At 38.0% G+C, this 22,800-nt stretch overlaps 2 protein-coding genes across 11 annotated transcripts in view; one reads left to right on the forward strand and one right to left on the reverse strand.

Annotated features, from left to right (window-relative positions):
* Positions 1 to 22,496, reverse strand: part of IKZF2 (IKAROS family zinc finger 2) — a 173,740-nt gene extending 151,244 nt beyond the window's left edge. For 2 of the 10 annotated variants that reach the window (XM_049888954.1, XM_049888947.1), the window contains exons 1-3: positions 20,420 to 20,678; positions 18,819 to 18,867; positions 17,894 to 17,998 (exon numbers count right to left, since the gene is read on the reverse strand). In XM_049888954.1, coding sequence (XP_049744911.1) covers positions 17,894 to 17,998; positions 18,819 to 18,867; positions 20,420 to 20,422 — 157 coding nt within the window. In that variant the 5' untranslated portion in view covers positions 20,423 to 20,678. Of the gene's footprint in view, positions 1 to 17,660; positions 17,999 to 18,818; positions 18,868 to 19,450; positions 19,522 to 20,382; positions 20,681 to 20,788; positions 20,986 to 21,637; positions 21,899 to 22,330 lie in introns of those variants that run through there. The other 8 variants (XM_049888948.1, XM_049888949.1, XM_049888956.1 and 5 more) reach the window with 8 other exon arrangements.
* On the forward strand, positions 20,675 to 22,393 carry LOC126078347 (putative uncharacterized protein ASB16-AS1). Its single transcript, XM_049888839.1, has 2 exons — positions 20,675 to 20,749; positions 21,821 to 22,393. The coding sequence occupies exons 1-2, from the start codon at positions 20,675 to 20,677 to the stop codon at positions 22,391 to 22,393; spliced, it is 648 nt and encodes a 215-aa protein (XP_049744796.1).
* Positions 22,497 to 22,800: the final 304 nt, after the last annotated feature.

The raw sequence follows: 22,800 nt of genomic DNA on the forward strand, positions 1-22,800 counted from the left end.
GACAGTCTGCACCCATAAAGATTTCAGCATTGGAAACCCTCTGGGGAAATTCTACTCTGTTGTATAGGGATGTTTTGAGTTGGAATTAACTCAGCAGCAACAGGTTTGGTTTTAGTGTACACGTTTCAGGAGCAGATTGCCAGGCCAACTTCTGGGTGAGTCCGAACCATCAACCTTTAGGTTAGCAGTAGAGCGTTTAACTATTTGTATCACCCAGGGAGTCCTAAAATATTAATAGGCAACCTTAATAAACTGAGTGACTACTAGGTATAAGCCAGCTATCTGTTGTGGAAAAAGATAAATGCTATTTCTTGAATTACTTCTTGAAATGTGTTAGGCATTCTGATGGTGCTTTACTAAAGCTATTTTATTAATCCTCACAACAACCTCAACAATCAAGCACTAACTTTCCCTATTTTACAAGCAATGAAATTAAAACTTATATACAGGCAGTCCCAGGTTATTAACAAGATGCGTTCCTAAACGTGTCTTTAAGAATTTGGAGGTAAGTCGGAATAGGCACATGTAGTTCTTATTTAGCCTTAAGTGTTCTGCTGCTAACCGAAAGGTCAGCAGTTCAAGTCCACCAGCTGCTTCTTGGAAACCCTGTGGGGCAGTTCTACTCTGTCCAATAGGGTCGCTGTGAGTCGGAATCAACTTACTGGCAACAGGTAACTGGTAGTGCAAGAAAAGACTTAAAAGTTTTTTCAGTGATTTCAAAGCTGTACATACAGCAAGGGAAGGTGATTGTGATGAAGACTTTGTTCCAATTAGGTGTTGGTTCAACTGCTTCAAAGTGAGGGCATATCTACATGACATTAAAGAACAAGTACAAGTTGTCCGTAAACTGGACATTGATAACCGGGGGCTTACTGTACAGCATAGCCAAGGTCCCAATCCAAGCCTGCTCAGTTCTGAAGTCAGGTTCTGTCTGCTAACCAACCGCACGCTGCAGAAATTAGTCATTTTCCCTGCCCTCAGGAGTTTCCAGTCTTACATGGGAGATAAGATGGACACAAGTAATCAAGCAGAGTAAAACAAGATAGGAAGTGATAAAGGTGTCCAAGTTTTTAGAGAAGAAACTACCCCTGGAAGAAAGATCACTTAGCTTTAGGGAATGATTGCATGGTGACTATGCTAATAGTAGCCCTAACCCAAGAAAAGTTAAAATCCAGACATGGAAAGCAAAACGTTTATCTTTAATCTCATTTAGATTTACAAAGATTTTTGCACCCTTTCACCAAATGACCTGTGAACAGTCTGTTTCTATGCCTTCTGCTGTAAAATACCCAGTTTTCTCTTTCATTTTTCACAGGATAAGAAAAGACAAAGGCATTACTTGGGGTTGATATACAGCTCTGAGAATGCCAGGCATGGCACAGACACATGAGTTATAATGTAGAACATAAGATACCATGAGTAAGGAAATTCACAAAATTTCAGAACCATACTTGGGAATTCACTCACCATCATGTCTAGTAAACAAGTAAACAAATCTATGCTAAAAGATCACTCTGGGTAATAAGGTCAGGTAGGCAGGCACACCAAGCAGCCAAGTGCTGCCACCAAACATATCTTCTAAATTGCCATCTTCAAATGAAATGTGTTATCAGTGCATAATTACCATTTCAATTATAGCCCTTACAAGCTGAGCAGGATTATTTGTGATTTGCTTTAATTAGGTAATTTTAGTTTCATTTCTTTAGTAATTTATTTGAATACAACAGAATTAATAATTGTCTCATATCTGCACACATATTTCTTTTCAAACAAGGACTTTCAGTCTGATTACCTGATAGCACCCAGGCAAATGAAAAGCAAAAATATTCAGTCAGGGATCCAGATATCTTGTGTTTTAAAGGCAATGCTTTGGACTACTTTTATTGTTATTGCTGTTGTTGATTAAAAGCATGCTCCTCCTAGAGGACTACTCCATACAACATATGACTGCAGGATCTGCTTCGTAGTTGTCATTTGGCTCAACTTTTTTCTCATACTCTTTTTATCTAGTGACAGAATAACAGCAATCACTCTGGTTAACTTACCATGTGCCTGTTACCATTCTGGAGGCTTTACATATATTATTTCTAATGTGCATAACTTCTCTGACGAGGCAGGTATTAATGTCCCGGTTTTACATATAAGGCTGAGGGTCCAAGAGATTAAATATCTGTCCAGGGGTCAAACATTTGATAAATATCAGGGCCCATTTCTTTATACTATAGAAGGAGGAAAAAAAAAAAAGTTGCTGTGGAGTTGATTCAGCCTCATAGCGACCCTATAAGGCAGAGTAGAACTGTCCCATAGGGTTTCCAAGGAGCACCTGGTGGATGTGAACTGCCAACATTTTGGTTAGCGGCCATAGCTCGCCATAGCTCTTAACTAGTGCGCAACCAGGGCTCCAAGAGGAAGGGGAAAAATGTATTCAATTCTATAATTCCATTTTTAATATACGTTTATTATTTTCTAGTAACAAATAAAATGCTAACAAAGTACTGCCAGGAAGAATGGCTTCCTCTGAGACTATTTAACTGAGCTCAAGTTTTAATCTGCACATTGTACACTAGATGTGAATGCATTTTGAATACTATACAGCATCTTACAAATAAAATGTTACTCTTAATAGGCTTAAAAACAGCTTGTTTTCTTAAGCAGGTTACACATATACCCTGATCTTGCTTTTATTATTTATGGGCTTAGCAAGCCTTTCCTTCAACAATTATACAAGTATAAACCTCATCTCATGTCTGATAAATTTTTACTGCAGTATTATTACAAGGTTAATTTTAAAAGAGTGTTCCAATGGGTAAAAGTCAACCCAGGGATTCTAAATCTCTCTGACAGAGTATGAACTTGGGGAAAGTCTTTTAAAACACTCAGTCTTTTTTAAAAGTCTTAGACACTTCAGAAGGAAAATGGAAAAACAAGAGATCAGAGAACAAAAACTGGATGCAAAACCCCACTTCATCTGCTTGATGGTTTCAACTTATTTCTTCATTGCCACCTCCCAGGAGGAAAAAAAAAAACAGAGAAAGTTCACATTTCTGCAAGGCTTATGGTCTCCCTAACTCTCCAATCCCTTTTCCCACTGAAGTGAAGTAAGAAGGCAGCTGAGAGAAGAGACCAAAGTTTGTTGTGTAAGTAATAATTTAGGAATACAACCAGTTAGGATATCTCACACACAGTATATGCTTTCAGTTATTTTTGCAAAAGATAAAACCAATAGATTAGCCCAAGGTGGCTATCAGTAACAACACTGGTTTATCCCAGCAAACAATCTACTGTAGGTGTTATGGATTGTTACAGTACTTCAGTCTCTCAATCTTTTTAGGCTCAAACAAACCCTTGGGACTTGAGTTCTTCTAAGCCAGTCTACTCTCCCATCATCCAGTCCCTTGCTTTCAGATATCTGAAGAAGTAAGCTTCTTTCTACTGCATCCCAATATTTATTCATTTAGCTTCTACCAGAAGCCACTCTAATCTTACTGCTTCATTTCTCATCATTCATGCACGTAGCTTCCCTGGTTAACTTATAAATTCTGATTTCATTTTATTTCTGCTTATTGAAAGAAGAAAAGAAAGATCTTATTTTTCATAGTATCCTATGTCTATCTCTCGTGGATCTACTAACACTAGTCAATTCTGTGGCTTGCCCCTTACTTCTGGATTCATCCTTTTTATTCTTTCACTCTTTCTTCTTCAGCTAGCTCTCTTCTGCATTCTCTACACTTCACACCTCTACTCTTTCCTTTTATACGCTTCAAGTTATCTTCACAAGTCCTACCCATTAGCCACATACCACAGTTCTCTTGCCAAAAATAGTTTCTCTTTAAAAAAAATTTTAATGTAAAAAGTTAGCAAAAATCAATGGAGTTTTATAAAACTCAACCACAAAAAGACAAACAACCCAATCAAAAAGTGGGCAGAGGATATGAACATGTACTTCACTAAAGAAGATATTCAGGCAGCTAACAGATACATGAGAAAATGCTCTTGATCGCTAGCCATTAGAGAAATGCAAATTAAAACTACAATGAGATTCCATCTCACTCCAACAAGGCTGGCATTAATCCAAAAAACACAAAATAATAAATGTTGGAGAGGCTGCGGAGAGATTGGAACTCTTATACACTGCTGGTAGGAATGTAATATGGTACAACCACTTTGGAAATCTGTCTGGCGTTTTCTTAAAAACTTAGAAATAGAACTACCACACAACCCAGAAATGCGACTCCTCGGAATATACCCTAGAGAAATAAGAGCCTTTACACGAACAGATATATGCACACCCATGTTTATTGCAGCTCTGTTTACAATAGCAAAAAGCTAGAAGCAACCAGGGTGTCCATCAATGGATGAATGGTTAAATAAATTGTGGTATATTCACACAATGGAATACAACGCATCGATAAAGAACAGTGACGAATCTGCGAAACATTTCATAACATGGAGGAACCTGGAAGGCATTATGTTGAGTGAAATTAATCAGAGGCAAAAGGACAAATATTGTATAAGACCACTATTATAAGATCTTGAGAAATAGTATAAACTGAGAAGAACACATGCTTTTGTGGTTACGAGGGGCGGGGGGAGAGTGTTATTTATTGATTAGTTAGTAGATAAGAACTACTTTAGGTGAAGGGAAGGACAATACTCAATACACGGAAGGTCAGCTCAACTGGACTGGACCAAAAGCAAAGAAGTTTCTGGGATAAACTCAATGCTTCGAAGGTCAGCAGAGCAAGGGCGGGGGTTTGGGGACTATGGCTTAAGGGGACTTCTAAGTCAATTGGCAAAATAATTCTATTATGAAAACATTCTGCATCCCACTTTGAAATGTGGCGTCTGGGGTCTTAAATGCTAACAAGCGGCCATCTAAGATGCATCAATTGGTCTCAACCCACCTGGATCAAAGGAGAATGAAGAACACCAAGGTCACATGATAACTAAGAGCCCAAGAGACAGAAAGGGCCACAGGAACCAGAGACTTACATCACTCTGAGACCAGAGGAACTAGATGGTCCCCAGCCACAACCGATGACTGCCCTGACAGGGAGCACAACAGAGAACCCCTGAGGGAGCAGGAGAACAGTGGGTTCCAGACCCCAAATTCTCATGAAAAGACCAGACTTAATGGTCTGACTGAGACTAGAAGAATCCGGGCAGTCATGGTCCCCAAACTTTCTGTTGGCCCAGGACAGGAACCATTCCCGAAGCCAACTCATCAGACATGGAAGGGACTGGACAATGGGTTGGAGAGAGATGCTGACGAAGAGTGAGCTACTTGTATCAGGTGGACACTTGAGACTGTGTTGGCATCTCCTGTCTGGAGAAGAGATTGGAGGGTAGAGAGGGCTAGAAACTGGCAAAATTGTCACGAAAGGAGAGACTGGAAGGAGGGAGAGGGCTGAGTCATTAGGGGGAGAGTAAGTGGGAGTATAGAGTAAGTGGGAGTATGTTGTAAGGTGTATATAAGCTTATACATGACAGACTGACTTGATTTGTAAACTCTCACTTAAAGCACAATAAAAATTATTAAAAAATAAATCAATGGAGTTTTAAAGTGCTAACATGAAAGAGACTAAAAAAAAATTCTAAAAAAGTAAACTGGATTGTCAAATCCAAGGTAGAACAGAAAAATCTAAGTTTTACTTCATTCTACTCAGATTTATTTTGCCATCATATGCTGCAATGTCTCCTTAATATTGCCAAAATATGTCCTCTTAATATTGTCAAAAGTCATTTCATCATTTACAGGTACATTATTCAGTTTATAGCACTTCATGTTATGAATGAGTATCATTCATAAAACAATTCAGGGAATATAGCTTTATTTGGAAATTTTGCTGTTATAACAAATAACAAAACACCTTATATTCAAGCTAAATCTAAAAAAGTATGTAGTAATCTGATGACAGCATTTATATATGAAACTATTCCTGATTTCAGTATTTATCATCAAGAGGAGTTGTCCATTTTCTTATGTCTATAATGTCACTGAAATTCCAAACTATGTGATCACAGTTATCAGCTCTCTTGCAGAATAGCTGCATCTTTGAGAAGGTAACTGACTGAATTTGTTTTGTTTTTTAATTACACAAGGAATATATGACTTCGTTCTTTGTAAAAGGTCCAAAGATGCAAAGATGTGCTTCCCACTGGCACATACATACACATGTGCTTTTAATACACAAATGGCATCATCTTGCGCATTCAGTTCTATGCAAGCAATTGTTTAGTTAAGTATTTAACAGGTTCTCTGATTTGCCAAAAAATAATGATCTCTCTTCAATTTTGTGACCAGTTTTTTTTTTTATTGTACTCAAACTGTGAGGCCAACTAAACTTACTCAAATTCATAGAAAATGTCTTTGCAGTCTCACTGTGATAGCAATTTATATAAGTATAATTTATTTAAATTTTTGTTTTTTGGGGGGGCCGAGGGATTTCTTTTTGTTTCCCAAAAAACTGAATCCAAAGATTGCCATTAGGTCATTAATTTGTCATAGCTCAGACAGGTGGTGGTGTGTAATTCATACTTCGAGAGTTTAAAAAACAGCAACCTCACAGAAAATAGCTCAAATTTCTTTTTCTAGTTCTCAGTTATGTGTGAAAAAAATCTACTACGATTTTCAAATATTTTGCAAACGTTCAGCAAAGTAAAGTTTTATTTTATATTTCAAAATACCATGTTAAAATCAGTGTTTTTGATATGTTGTATAATTTTTAAAGCAATATCTAAAAATGATAGTTCTTTAAAGAGCCAAATTCCCAAGCCAGAGGTAATATATGGATAATTTAAGTAGTCATTGCTAATAGAAATAAATGGAACTTTTACAATCAGGAATTAAACATATATCCTTTCTGTTCTAAAAGCTATAGAAATACCATTTTTTAGTTAGAAAAAGTAGCCATTTTATTGAAAAGAAAGCTATCTACATCAGACTGGATAATAAAGATACAGTTATAAGTCTGATTAAAATACTTATTTATATATATCTTATAAAAGAGTATATTTCAATATGTAGATATTACTGGGTAAAATGTGTACCTTTTAAACAAAAGCAAAACAAGGATCTTTGTGAAAATTGTAAACGGTAGTGCTTCTTCATGAAAATACTATAACAGAAAATGTTTTATATAGTTGTAGAAGAAATGATGCCTCTTTAGAACACAACCAGAAATTCTCAGTGTTAAATCAACCCCAAAAACAGTGCACTGTAGTACCCCGGCACTTCATAATATGTCCAAGCCCTGCACAGAGTCAGGTGCAAAGAGAACTACAGCTTCCATGATAATAAGAGAGCAGTGACAAAAATGTCAAAGGTGTAGACATCTAGAATGTTAATTTATTAGAACGTGACTTTACATTGATTAATTACATGCTCCTCAAAATATCTGGAGTGCATAAGAAAAGTTAATTGAAGCATTCCATTCCTCAACGCAGTTTTAAATAAGTGATAGAGAACTGGTTTTAAAACTGCAAGTATATGGAATTCAATTTGTAAACTCTGAATGTGCTATATTAAAGACAGTAGTAGTAGTAGTAAGGAAGATGACAATGGCTATAAAATATTCATGAAAACATTTACGTTCATTTGGATTCCACTGAACTCACAATTCATAGGATCAGAAAACTGAAGAACTCTTTAGAACCTCAGAGATCATCATTTTGGGACTGATTTGAAGAGGACAAAATCCTTCTCAGAATGAGACACGGAAAAACCAGCACATAGCCCAACGGCAACAATTACAAGTAAATTAAGATTTCAGAATTATTCCAACAACTAAGAAATTAAGTTTCCAAATTTCCTCAAATAGGTCAGAAGCATGTTATTTAAATTTACATACGCAATATGCTAATCATAAGTAATTCTTATCTATTCAGTGAATAGAGTTCCTTCATTCAACAAATATTTACTGGGCTCCTACAATTGTTCCATTATTATGATACAGCACGCTGGGAATGAAAAAGAAGCCCTACTGTCTCAATGGTTAAGTGCTAGGTTGCTAACATAAAGGTCGGCGGTTAGAACCCACCAGCTGCTCTGTGAAAGACCAAAAAAAAAAAAAAAATCTGGTTGCCCTCAAGTCGATTCCAACTCATAGCAGAACTACAACTGCCCCATAGGGTTTCCAAGGAGCGACTGGTAGATTCAAACTGCTGACCTTTTGGTTAACAGCTGTAGACCTCAACCATTGCGCTACCAGGGCTCCCTGTGAAAGAAAAGGACCTGGCAATCTGTTCCCATAAAGATTACAGCCTAGGAAACCCTATGGGGCAGTCGTGCTCCGTTCTATAGAGTTGCTATGAGTCAGAATCGGCTTGAGAGCAGACAACAACAACATGCTGGGGGTGAACAGATAAATAAGGCATGGTCATTGCCCTCAAAGGTTCATATCTGGACATTTTCAGTTAATTTCTTTGTAATAAATGTGTAGCCCCAAAATAAAGCCATATGCTCGTAAAACTATTATTAATTCACGATCAGTAGTTAAGATAGCCTTCCCTATAGACTTCCTAATTGACACAACACCAGTGGGTTTTCCCATTAACTAATCTTAACCTGCAATACAATAATTTTGCTATAAAATCTCAATTTTCTGTTGTCAGACTACCTTAATGGTACGATGGTGTGATGCTTTTCCCACCAGACTAATAACTGAAACTCCTCTAAAGCCCTAGCTAACCTATCTTTCTTAGGTGGCAGTGCTATTTTCCATCTTCATATAAAATGGATATTAAGACCTCTCAAACTGCTGACCACATCACCTGTCAACATTTCTGTGAATGGAAGTTTGAATTTATAATAATAGTAGTTGGGGTATTCCTTATAGGCATTATAAGGTTGCCTTCGGAGAGTTAAGCTATAAAAATCAACATTTAACAAATCTAAAGCAGAAATGCAAAATCACATTATAAAAATTAATGGATCCCAGGCCAGCAAGAAAAGGTTACATCCTGATTACCATATTTTTATGCAAATAACGCACATCTTCTATGTTTGTTTGACAATCAAGCCCTCCCCTTGCAAGGCATTTCTGTGAGCGTGTTATGCTAATTTCTTTACTGCAACATGTTAAAAAAAAATTGGCACAGCGGCACTTATGAAAATACCTCATGGAAGAGGGCACCGCTGGCAAACATAGAAGGTGTGTGTTATCTGCGCAAAAAATACGTATATGTATTAATGTAAGTTAAAGCCTGAATCTGGGGGTCAGCCAAGGAAAGAGAGGAAAAAATGACTCTCAGAGGTATTCTGGCTGAACCCAGATCTAGGAATCTAAATCCACGTCCATTCAGGGGAGCAGGAATTGGACAAAGGCTTCAACCACAATGATTGGAATGGCAATGCTATCTCCATTGTGATGCTGAGTATATTAGGCTCTCTTAGTCTGATGCCATTAGACATCTGAATTATATAACTCACTCCCTTTGTTCAGACTCCTTGCTCACCAAATGACCTTCGCTGATTACCCACATAGGTCAATTCACAAGAACAGAATCATCTGGTCAAGCTAACTGAAGTGATCCAGATCCTACGGTAGTTGGGTTGGGTTGTTTGTTTTGTTTTTAATTAAGGTAAAGACATAAATTGGTATTCTGATTTTAAATATCACTCTTGTAAATTTGTTTAATGTGTGTCAACCTTGAGATAATAGATCCACTCTCAGTGTCCCAACAAGTCAAGTTTCAGAATCTGCAAAGCTAAGGACCAAATCCTGTATTATAAAAAATTTCCTGGAGAAATGTTTCCCATGAGAACCTATCTTAGTAATTGGTTGCCCTTTCTTTTCTGTTTCATTCTGCATCTTCAAGTTTATATACTTCTGAAGTATAAAGTCTTAAAGGTATAAGGTGAGAAACAATTCATTTACCTAAAACTGATATAAATCGTAGTGAGCCCATCACACTTACTTACTTTTAAATGCAAAAAGGATTATTACTACCTCAAATAAAATATTGATTTATTTGGACCCTTCAAGATAAGCTCCTTCCCTACAAAAAACAGTAACGTATTTTTGTATCTCTAGCACCAACAGTGCATCACATAAAGTAAGTGCTTAATAAATGTTTACAGCTAAATGACTGAAAGATGAAAAATATATCTCTAGGGAGTCCTGAATCTACATATACAGGAAATCTCAGACGAAATATCTCCATAACTGACATTCATTTGGAATTTTGTGATGTCTCAGGTAATCAGAGCTTACATTTTTAAGACAGAATTCTATCATAGCTATCATTATTTTAAGACAATAAACCAAAAATCCACTGTGGTCGAGGCAATTCCGACTCAGAGTGACCCTATGAGAGAGAGTAAAACAGCCCCATGGGGTTTCCTAGGCTGTAATTTTTACAAGGCAGTCATTCGAACAGAACAAGGGGATACTGTGTGGTTTAAAGACAGGAAAGGTGTGTGTCAAGGTTATATCCTTTCACCATACTTACTCAATCTGTATGCCGAACAAATAATTGGAGAAGCTGGACTATATGAATAAGAGTGGGGCATCAGGATTGGAGAAAGACTCATTAACAACCTGTGATATGCAAATGACTCAACCTTGCTTGTTGAAAGAGGACTTGAAGCACTTATCGATGAAGATCAAAGACTTCAGTATAGATCAAAGCCTTCAGTATGGATTACATCTCCACATAAAAAAATAAAAATTCATAGAAACTGGACCAAAAAGGAACATCATGACAAATGGAGAAAAGAGTGCAGCTGTCAAGGTGTCAAGGATTTCATCTTTCTTGGATCCACAATCAACACCCATGGAAGCAGCAGTCATGAAATCAAAATGCGCATTGCATTGGGTGAACCTGCTGCAAATGACCTCTTTGTTAAAAAGCTAAGGTGTCACTTTGAAGACTAAGGTGTGCCTGACCCAAGGCATTGTGTTTTCAATTGCCTCATATGCATGTGAAAGCCAGTCAATGAATAACGAAGACCAAAAAAGAAATGATGCCTTTGAATTGTGGTGTTGGAAAAGAGTTTTGAATATACCATAGACTGCCAAAAGAACAAACAAATCTGTCTTGGAAGAAGTACAACTAGAATGCTCCTTAGATGCAAGGATGACGAGACTACATCTCACATACTTTGGACATGTTATCAGGAAAGAGCAGTCCCTGGAAAATGACACCATGCTTGGTAAAGTACAGAGCCAGCAAAAAAGAGAAACACTCTCAGCAAGATGGATTGACACAGTGGCTGCAACAATGGGTTCAAGCATAACAATTGTGAGGATGGCACAGGACCAGGCAGTGTTTTGTTCAGTGGTACATAGGGTACTAGGAGACGGAACCCACTCAACGGCTCCTAACAACAACAATCTTTACAAAAACAGATTGCCACATCGTTCTCCCATTGTGCAACTAGTGGGTTTGAACCACCGACTTTTTGGCTAACAGCTGAGTGCTTAACCACTGTGCCACCAGAGCTCCTTTTTAAGACAATAAGTATGTTAATTAAGATGTATTCTACACCACACTTACCATCCAGGTAATTTTACCCCAAGGGGCACAATATTATTAATTAAAAGAAAAATAAGTATCTATCGAATCACTTTCAAATTATATATATTATATTTATACTATACATATACACACACACCCCAAGCCCATTGCCCTTGAGTCGATTCCAACTCATAGCAACCATATATATATATATATCAAAGTTCTCATAAGGGATTTGAGTAAGAGTATTAAATTCCTTGGCTATCAACATGGCAGAACTCACCACTGTTTCACTAAGAAATGCATCCTCACATATTTTAAATTACATATTAACTTAATAAAGAAATAGGTTACACAATAAAGACTTAGATCAATACAGTAGAGACACTGGAGTATATGCCATACATTAGTCTTATGGTTTTTTAATATAACTTTAAAAGTTATACTATTAAATATACCACTAAATTTTAAAAAGAAGGGCTGGCATATTTTGTTTAAAAATCAGTGAGTCAATCACATCAATTAATCTAACTTCTGAGACTAGCATAAAAGGAACCATTAACCAAAGAGAGTTCATTGAAGCCTGTGCTCATACATTCCAATACAGAATTTTGATTTAATGGGGCAACTGGGGAAATAAGATCACTGATCAAAATGCTGACAATTACTTTGGGAACATTTTTTAAGAATTACTAAACTTATTTATTTTATATTTATGTTTCATTCTCTTATACACAGCATCACCATGAGTCAGAATTGGCTCAGAAGCACCTAACAACAACGACAACAAACTACTATTAAACCAAAACCAAACCAAACCAAACCAAGCCCGTTGCCGTCGAGTCGATTCTGACTCATAGCGTGACCCTATAGGACAGAGTAGAACTGCCCCATAGGGTTTCCAAGGAGCACCTGGAGGATTTGAACTGCTGACCTTTAGGTTAGCAGCCGTAGCATTTAACCACTATGCCACCAGGTTAATACAGGAACAAAATAACCAAAATGCATTAGTTTCACTAATTAAGAAAATTCACACTTCAGCCTAACCTATCCACCTGCTTGATTGCTTTTCCCTCCCAAATTTTACAGATACTTCAAACTCTCTGTATCCTGAACTAAACTAAATCTTTTCCTGGAAACCTGCTCCATTATTTCCTCTCTCAGCTGATGAAACCTACTACCACCTACCTAATAATCTAGGGATCATCGTCCATAACCTCCACCTCTCCTGAACCCTACTATACAAGGCCTGTCCAATCCAACCTGTTGAATATTAGTAATTAGTAATTATTGAGACAAATTGCCCAGTAAGCAAGGCAGGCACGGGCTTACTTACTAATCTGTAGTATACAATTTCACATAGGTTTCACCATGCCATGTGAAATTGTGCAATACAGGTTAGTAAGTAAACACAATTAAATCCGTGCGTACCTTGCTTACTGGTTAATCTTCCACGGGATTAATTCGAATTAATATAATAATATTATATTACCCAAATTCTTCTGTTCCTTTAGATCCCCCCCAGCCTCTAGCCTGGTCCCCATCCACAGTCTTTTCACCACACTGTACCTAGTGTGATCCATATCAATCAAAAGACTGAAGTCATCTGCTTTGTTAAAACCCCTGGCTCCCTTGAAAATGAAATCAAAGATCCCTCATCACACGAAACTGCCCATCATCTTGCCCTGCTTAACTCTCCAGTGTCATCTCCGGTCTCAAGCGTCTAGACTCCAACTTTACACTCCAGAAATACCAAACTGCTTGTATTTCCCAGAATATCTCACATACTTCTCACCTCTGCTCATGATGGGTACGTTTACTGAGAAAGTCTTCCATTTCTCCCGTAAACCTATTCATTTAATAAGTCTCAGCTCAGGCAACCTCTCCCTCTAGGAAGTTTTCCCCAACTAGAACCACACGCCACCACCCATGAGAGTCAGCGTACTGGGCTTACTGTAGTATAAGACCCTGTTTAACTGTTTGAGTTTCCTACTAGAATGTGAGCTCCTAGAGAGCAAGAGCTTTCAGTTAATTAGGAGAGGAGAGAGCAAAGAAAAAATACAGCACGTTTGCTGTTAATTCCCTACACATATGTACTTCCCTTTCTTTTTTTTTTTTTTCTTTTGGTACATAGTTATGACACTTACCTCCGATAACGGTAGAGAAGTCAAATCAAGGTTTTTAAAAAAATGTCTAAAAAATAAGAACTAAATCTAAAATATACTGGGTATATATAAATCTAAGTACTACGATTCAAAACAAAGTGATATTTTACATCAAGTCCATCTGGTATTATATTAGGGTGCATCCTATGGAAATCCAACCAAGGGTGACTGCCAAACAAAGCTATATAGAGGACAACTCAGAAAGCTGGTGAGTCCCATATCATAAGGTAGATTCAAAAAAGTATATTAGCGCACGTGCTTAACAAGATGACCTGATATCACTCCACCCTTTTAATAACACTCTTCTAATTCTATAATACTACTTTTGGCACTAAACCATGGATCACTATTGGGCAGGGTGGGCACCCTGAGATAAAGACATTATAGAGAGACACCAGTTAAAGGATTCCACTAACCCACAAGGTAACATCACAGTTTTATATCCCATTTCTGACAACTTCACCTTTCCGCTAAGCAACCTAAAAAGGCAATTGATTTCTTCAGGCGTCGATTTCCACATATTAAAAAATAGAAATCATATTTCTGATTCACGAGGTTCTAAAAATGGAAACTAGCTAAGAAAAAAAAATGAATGCGAAGCGCTCTGAAAAGAATAAACTAGATTCCCTGACCTGATTAGTGGTCAGAGCCTTGTAAAACTAGAATTACTACTTCTCCCAATTCCATACGTGCCACCTGGCCATCAAACTGACTGATAAATAGTATTGACTGAGCAGCTGATCCATGGAAAGGTTTTAAAGTAGTAGAAACAAATTTTGTGACACGGTATATTTTCATACGATTTAACTACCTGCAAGAAAATTTACTTACTGGCATAGAGTAGGTCATAAGAAAAATAAAATTCATTACAATTTTTTGAACCTGAGATATTTTTCAAAATAGTCAGCGGCAGGTGTAGAACAGTTTGCAACTGATACAGAAGCGACTATGCAAGAACTGGAAATGAGATAACCCAGAAACAGAGGGAATCACAAAGTAAAATCTCATGTGATGGGCCAAAATGCACTATGGATTATTTTTATATTGTTCTGTCTGAGTTGTCTGTCTCAGATTATAACTTCTAGATTCTATTTTTAAAATCACTTAACACTGTGTATTTCCAGTAGCCATCAAGGCATATACTGACATCCCTGACACTGAAGAGTGTCAGCCGGCTCAATACATACACTAATGATCTCAGGCAACAATGCCCTTCTTCTTATCAAAGAGTTCCTTATTCCAGAAGAGAATGTCTCAAATTCTCCAAGAAATTTCATTCTAAAACACAGGAAGTAGTCATTATAAAATGCTAAGATCACTAATACCTCTTACTTCTTTTTAAGATTATCTTACATGCCGAATTTTAAAACCAGAAACTGTCAGGCATTATAACATTTTTAGTTCTCTCCCAAGTTGCTTGTGCTCTATTCTAGCACTGTCAAATAATGATAGCTGCTGTCATTATTTTTTATACAATAGCTGGCAGCAAGTTGTACAGATTCCGTTTATCTTCGAATAGTCACCAAATAAGCAAAACAAATGACTAGGACCTTATAGTAATACTGACCACGTTCCTAAAGCCACAGTAAGTGGACTGTCACAGCTGACTGACACTATACGGCCAGAATGTTAGCTATCATCAAAAGGCAAGGTTTTAAGTCTTTTATTTTTTTAAACTGTTTTAAAATAACTTTTTCTCCCTTACGGTATATTTTTTATCAACTCCTGTCCTCTCTCCTTGCTGTGTTTTCTACCTTAAAGGTTTTCATTTTTACTTTTGGCTTTAACACTTTGAATCAAAATTATAGTTCTATTTTTGGAAGCAGTAGCCCCCCACTCCCCACCCCGAGAAGTACATCTGAAGATATAAAAAATACAGAAAATAAATAAGCCATTTTCACTTAATAAAGCCAACAATGCACATAAAGGGATTTAGGAAAAAACAAGTGATCTCGGACACAAGTGATTTGACAGGTCAAATACACACAAAATGATTCCAAGTCCCAGAAAAACACCTGAGTGACGGATTCTAGGTCTCTTGTTCTAATTAATAGACAAGAGTCCCTCTCTACCACTATTTGCTTTGGCAATCTAAAATGCTGATATTCTCCTAGATCTAAGAGAGGGGAAAAATGGGTATCGTCTCCATCTAACACCTAAGTGGGTAACCTAGATACTGTAAATAGAGGCTACATAAAGGATGCAATAGACAGCTCTCAAGTGAGAGCCAAAATATTTAACCTGCAACCCTTTGGAATAAAACCTGAAAACATGTGTAGCCTAGCCAAAAACTCTACTAACATGGAATTGCCACAGGCTAATAAGCTAAAAAAAAAGCAATAAACTCTTCACCAAACACATAATTTTACTGTCGTTAGGTGAGAAAAGCTCAAATGTCAAAGGCACAGTTCTCATTTGTTTAAATTGGTCATGTCTAGGCTTTGCCCTGTTTATGCAAAATAGATGGGTAAACTGCCTTTGTGAAGTATGTGCAAAACCAAATCAAATTCACAAGGAGCCAATTAACCAATTAAAAAGCATTTTTCAGCTGATATTCTGGTGTGGCTAGCGAATGACAATCGAAAGTCTCTGATTAACAGTTACTAAAAACCCCAAATATCCAATGTATAGAAAACCAATAGCTAAATATTTCACAGAAATTGCATATGAATCTATCTTTACTCTTTAAGAAATTCGTGAAAATTATTTGAGAAATAAAAACCTGTTCTACTAAAGCAGTAGTAACATTATGTTAAAATGTAAAGACTGTACTGTCTACGTTGCGGCAGTATAACTTCTATCAAACCAATAGCCAAATTAATTAAAAAAAAATAATCTAATGCTATAAAACCCATTGTAAGAGATTAACACTAATTTAGTATATAGCCACTCACTAACTTTAATTGGTTTTTCTTTCTACATGTAAAGGAATTTCAACAACTGCTGCTAGAATAAAATTGTCTTACAAGTGCTTCCCATTAAAAAAAGAAAGAAAACTTTTAAACAAATAAATGTAACTAGTTCATTGATAATTTGAAGACTAGGATGAACCACCTGAAGCTAATAAACTGCAAAACGTATTCATGACGGTGGCTTCATCAATAGTATTCTCTATACTTTTGCTTATAATTCAAAAGTCTTTACAACTTAGAGATCTTCTCACTTTATAATAACCTGAAGTTTTGAGAACTGTAGTAAGGATGTGAACAGGAAAAGTTATCTCCAAATAATCAGAATTAATTTAAGAATATGTACATAATGCAGTAGATAATTTAGTTTTCTTTTATTAAAGCCTTGTTAAAAAAATTTTTCCTTCATCTATCACCCAATAGAAAACTTTTAAGTTATATTTACATCCAAATTATATATATAAGAATATGTAATATACATAGCATACATACATACAAGGATATAACACAGACCAAAAGTATAAGGGAAACACAAAGTTTCAAATTACTTTGAGTACAGGTAATAGAGCATTTGCACTTGACAAATGAACTGACAAAACCTATGATTAAGAAAAAAACAAACCATATTCTTAATAAATAAGTTATTTTAACTTCTGTCACTTCTGAGTATGTAAATTGGTCTTTTACTACACAAAAACCATGTTTACAACATCAATGAATGGCTGTTGATCAAAAATAGCCAAAACTGTCTATTCCTGAAAACTCAAAACATCCTTCCAGATTTTCTCAGTTCTTCTCTGGATAATCTAAAACAAAATGCTTTCACTTTGTTAGAGAAAAGGATATAAATGAGTTCCATAAATAAGCAGTCACACTGTACTTCCAATATTTTGAAGGAGGAACTTTCACATGTTCTAAAAAAATAAGAGAGCAGATACCACTAATTCTACCACTGATGGACTACCTTTGTACCAAGGCAGTATAAAATCATTTCATTTTTTTACTGTTTAAAGTCCTTTGGAAATGACGTGTTTCCATATTTTTTACCCAACAACAAAAACAACAAATCCAGTCACATAAGCCAGGCAAGTCAAAACAATAATCAGCAAATCCTAACACTTCTTACCTGATATAGGTAAGCACCAGCTCCCAAATGCCACCTTGGGATAGTTCAGACTAGTAAGCAGACTCATGTTTTATGACACTAAATTGAACAGGAATAAATCTCTGTTGCTCTTTCTTTAGCAAAATCTATCGCAGTAGCTACACACCACAATGTGAGAGGACTCTACAGACCTAACAAATTCAAATCTGTCACTAGAGAAATGGAAAAAAAAAAATCATAAAATGAAGACTTACTGCTTGTCATGTGACTTGGTGAGGCATGCTGTCCATTGGGTGTGCTTGACGTGAGGTCAATTGCCATATTGGAGTGCTCCCTTTCAGGTGAAAGCTCATTGTCACCTGCTTGCACAAAATAAAATCTTTTGGTCTCTGTTCATTGTCACATAATATCTAATTATTTAACTTTGCTCTATGCAGTGTCACTCTTAGTCTTGAAATTTTGATGTGATAACCTTTTCACCTTAAAAGAAGCTATAAAAAAATATCCTTTAGAAATAAAATAGTAAATGCACGAAATTACTAAAAGCCATAGCCAGCCCATAATAAAAAATAAACAAAATGCATCATTGCAATACCTTTATCTGTAAAATAAAGGGAAGAGAAGCAGTTGATTTCTAAGGTAACTTTTAATTGAAAAAAAACTTTTAACATCTAATTTAATTGTTAAGTATACTGTATTTATACTGAACATTTTCCAAAATGCTGGCTATCAGACAGTTGGATGTTTGAAAGGAGAGTTGGCTAAGAAAACGTCAACTTAAGAAAGCTAATTCTCTTTCACACTGCATGACCGAAAAATGAGGTTACAGAGTAGTAAATATTTAGTACACACGATTATTAGTTCACATATATGTAACCTGACCTATTCTAAACTTACAGTAAAGTTAATGAAAAACTCAAGTAGGAAAATGTTGATCTGCTAGGCTACTACTGATTTTAAATATTATTCTTAATACAGTAGACAGTATATTTCTATATTTCCTTCTTATTTTGTCTCTGTGCTGCTATTTCCTCAAACTAACTTAAAGGTGAGATTCTGAACAGATACAAAATAAGAGTCTGGAATTCTTGATAAAATCTTATAATTCATGTACTAAAACACAGGGAAAACAAAAGTAATTTTATTACCAATAACAAATTAATGAAAATGAATACTTACACGTTATATAGCCATCAATAGCCTCTGTTTCCATAGTCAAAGTGCAGTGCTGCAAAATAAAAGATTATACCCTTAAAACAATGAATCCTTTCAGTATCTGCCATTAAATGCTTAACTTATTTGAAGCTCCAAGCAGTTAGCCCATGTTGCTGCTGCTGCAACCTGTGCCCAAGAAACATGCTACAGTGTACTGTATGTGCTCATTTGCAAGTCACTGAACTCTTTCTGCAAATGATCTGATTCCTGCTGGAGATAGGATAGGAAAGATAAGTGTGCTTCAAGATGGGCTGTAGCAAGAAAGGAATGCCTCTCTTAATCAGAATTTACTTGGTTTAAAGAAAAAATATGGGGGGGGGGACACGCTTCAAATATGCCAGCTTTAACTGGGATTTAAGTATTTTACCATTCACTAGTTCCCACAATCACGCTGCAGTTTGAAGACTTCCCCAGTATACAGATAGCTCTATTCACAATTGTTGCAAGTTGGTTCATCATGTTCTAATGGGGGGGGGGGGGGAGGGCAAACAAACATACTAAAACAAAACAAAACAAAAAACTTAGTGCCCAAGTGTGTCTCCAGATTTCTGCAGCAGTTACCCAACTCGCTGACTTGTATTGACATTTTAGCCTACCCCAAGTTCTGTTTAAGCACCTGTTCAATGTAACCTTAATTTCTTGCCAGATCGTGGAGGGGTATGAATGCCAAGCCTGCTTAATACATTCTGATGTTGAAAATTTCATAAACTTTTGTACAGTGGGGGAGGCAGACTCACTTTTTTTTTTTAAGTCTGGGGAACTATTTTCATGTACTAATGACACAAACAAGAACTTAATTCTCAGAAACAAAAGTAAATTGTATGAGATGACACCCTCTAGCTCTGATTTTACGTATTGAAAAGATTAGTAATCTAACTGTACTCTTTGAAAGAAAAAGTTTAAAGAATTGACACATCCTAAGGAGATTTTTTTTTTTTTACTCCCCCCCCCTCTTTGGCCCTGGTCCTTTTTGCCTTTAGTTTCAAAACTCTCACTGCACCAGCAGCTAAATTATTCACAATGAGCCATTTCTGTATTGATCGCCAAGTATATTTAGCCCTGGCTCCTGGAATTTCTCCATTACTTACTGGAAAACAGGCAGCTTCACTTCTTGTCTCCAAAACCACTTCCCTTCTCCCTCCCCTCCCCTTCTTCACCACCACCCTCCCCCCCCAAAAAAAACTTTTCTTCCTTTCTTTATGGAATAATCAGATCAAATTCCCAACTCAGTCACTACGTAGCACTTAAATTTCAACCTGCTGCACTGTTATCAAATTCTTTCAAATTATGATTACATAAGGCTTTAAAGAAAGGGATCTGTAAAGTTTAAAAGGGGAGCAGTTTCTTCGGATATTTTACAAATGAGTTTATCTCTTTAAAAATGTACACATTTAACACACACATATTAAAAAGAAAGAAACGTCAGGGAGAAACGAAATAAGTCTGCCCCATCAATGAAAGGGTTATTAACCCTCAAAGAAGGAAAGAAAGAGAAAGAACAGGAGAAAGAGAAACGAAATGTACATACAAAAGAAATTGTCCTTTGATTAAAAAAGATTCATCACCATTTCCAGCTCTGTCGGGAGATCTCAGCTTCTTCTAACTCCTCAAAGAGGAGGTGACAATGTCGGGCTGAAGATAAACGGAGGGAGAAAGAAAGAAGTTTTTTGTGTTTTCCCCTTCTCTCTTTCCCTCCCTTGTCCCCTCCTAGCCAAGCCCCCTGCAGAGTTCAAGGCGAGGAGGAAGGGAAAGCACTTTACAGGTGGGTCATTCGGAGCCCAAATCCAGCAAACAGATCGGCTGATAAACAAAACCAAGAAATGAGAGAGAAGGAACACCCCCCTTCTCCTCCTCCTCCTCCTCCTTCCACCCCTCCCCCTCGTCCCTTTGGGATGGTCTAGTAGGAAAAGTCACTCAGGAATGGCACCACGTACTTTCAGGAAAGAGGAAAAAAAAAGAGAGAGAGAGAGAGGTCAGTCAGTGCTACAGCAATGCGATTAACAAGAAGAGAAAAAACTTGATCCACCGGTTCCTTAAGAATCGACCAAAAGCTAAGACAAGAAAACTGAAAGAAAAGGGGGGTAAAAGGGAGGGACAGTCAGGCAGAACCCAGCGAGGAACCTAGGCCAACTTCACAGGACTGTTTTTGGCCCTTGGCAAAAAAAAAGAAATAATAATAATAATAATCTTAATTCCATCTCTTTCGCCCATACTAGAACCTGTCAAAGTGATTTAACTGCTGCCTTTTTACGTGTGTCAGACCAGTTTTGGGTTTTTCGTTTTTTTTTTTTTTTTCCTTTTAATTCCGACAGGATCTGGGTATTACCTTCTATCTGGACAGCTGCAATTTATTCCAGGCTACCCAATTTCCTTGAAATTCAAGTTAAAACAAAGCAAAACAAGCCCAAATTCATGACGGCTTATAGAGATGAGAGCTGATTAATCAATTAACATCCCAGAAACAGATGACGAGGGGACGAGAAGACAGAGGACATCATCGTCAACCCGATTCCCTGAGCGCCCTTTACAGAAATCATTATCCTAATCATAGTCACAATCCATCCCTCCCAGAGAAAAACATCTATATTATTATTATTACTGGTTAACAGCAACAAGTCATTTGATCACATCACAGTGCAAAACGAGATGCTATATAATTACACTTAACTTTGAAAACACTCCCCCCTTTTGCAAATCAGATACACATATTTATATATTATCTATGAATCAGAAGACAAAACAAGAGCTGTTCTTCACCACGCAAAAGCCAAGCGGAGATTTACCTCAGCAGTGCATGCAGTAAAATAATCCCATCACCCTTTTGTTTGTGTTTACTGTTAGTGTGTCCTCTCTCTTTCTTTCTTTCCTGTGCCTAACGTGTGTTTGTGCACTGCAGTTGGTGGTGGAAACTAAGGCAGTGGCTCTGTAGCTAAGGGTAATCCTGTTTTTACTTCCTCCATCTTCAGCGAGGAGCAGGGTTAGCCCGGGACAGCTGGTCAAACCCCGAGAAACCGATCCGGCGGCGCCCGAGCACATCTCCCCCGCCGGCCGGGCTCGCGCAGACGCCCACGGGCGGAGGGCGGGCAGGCGGCGAGGCCCGGGGCGCGGGCGGGCGAGCGTGCGTGCGCGCGCGCTTGCGTGCGTGTGTGCGGGGCCCGGGCGCCTGGCGCGTGGGAGTGTGTGTGCGTGTGTGTCCATGCGTGTTCACGCGCGGGCGGGCGCGCGAGGGCGCGTGTGCGCGTGTCTGCGCGCCCGGCCGCTCGGCGCGCTCGGCAATCGATTACAGGACAAGTGCTGCCCCGGCGGCTCCGCGACGCGCGCACTCCCTCGCGCCCACCCGCGCGCCCGGCCGCGTCGCCCCCCTCCCGGCGGCCCCCGGACCGCGGACCCCGCCCCCAAGAGGGGACCAGGTAACCAGTGTACCGGCGCGCCTTGGCGACCCCAGCGCACTCCTTCCGAGTCATAATAAATCTCACGTTTTCTGCCGGCTGGAAAGGAAGGGTTGGAACGGTGAAGGGAGGCTCATTTCGGCCGCGTGAAGTTTTCTTTCCAACTGGGATTTGTGGTGAGGCCAGGCGAAGGGAGCGGGACGACGATCCGGGCGCCCGGCGCCGAACTCCGGGATCGGCGTCCTGGCCCCAGTCGGGATGTGCGCGTGGACCCACCCACTCGGGCTTCGCAATTAACTGTGCGGTACAGTTTCAGAAACAGCACCCAGTAACCCAGGATACGAATCAGGATAGAGAGGTCCTCGGGAATGGACCGGGAAGGAAATTCAGGTTTGAAATGAAGCTCAACTCGTACTATTTTCAAAGTGCTTTAACCTGCAAGTTTAAAATTAGTGTGTGTACTTGCTTCCTCGCCCCCGTGTGTATGCCACATCCCCCAAAGTCAAAGGAAAGGATGAGCGTCTAAAAAAGTTGTAGCCTGAGTGTAAAGTATTGCC

The sequence above is a fragment of the Elephas maximus genome, chromosome 6, assembly GCF_024166365.1.
Source record: "Elephas maximus indicus isolate mEleMax1 chromosome 6, mEleMax1 primary haplotype, whole genome shotgun sequence".
Classification (NCBI taxonomy): domain Eukaryota; kingdom Metazoa; phylum Chordata; class Mammalia; order Proboscidea; family Elephantidae; genus Elephas; species Elephas maximus.

Coding starts and splice junctions, on each gene's coding strand:
- LOC126078347 (XM_049888839.1), top strand. CDS start 20,675: ATGAGAGAGAAGGAACACCCCCCTTCTCCTCCTCCTCCTCCTCCTTCC. Junction 20,750..21,820: donor CCCCTCGTCCCTTTGGGATG/GTCTAGTAGGAA, acceptor CTCCATCTTCAG/CGAGGAGCAGGGTTAGCCCG.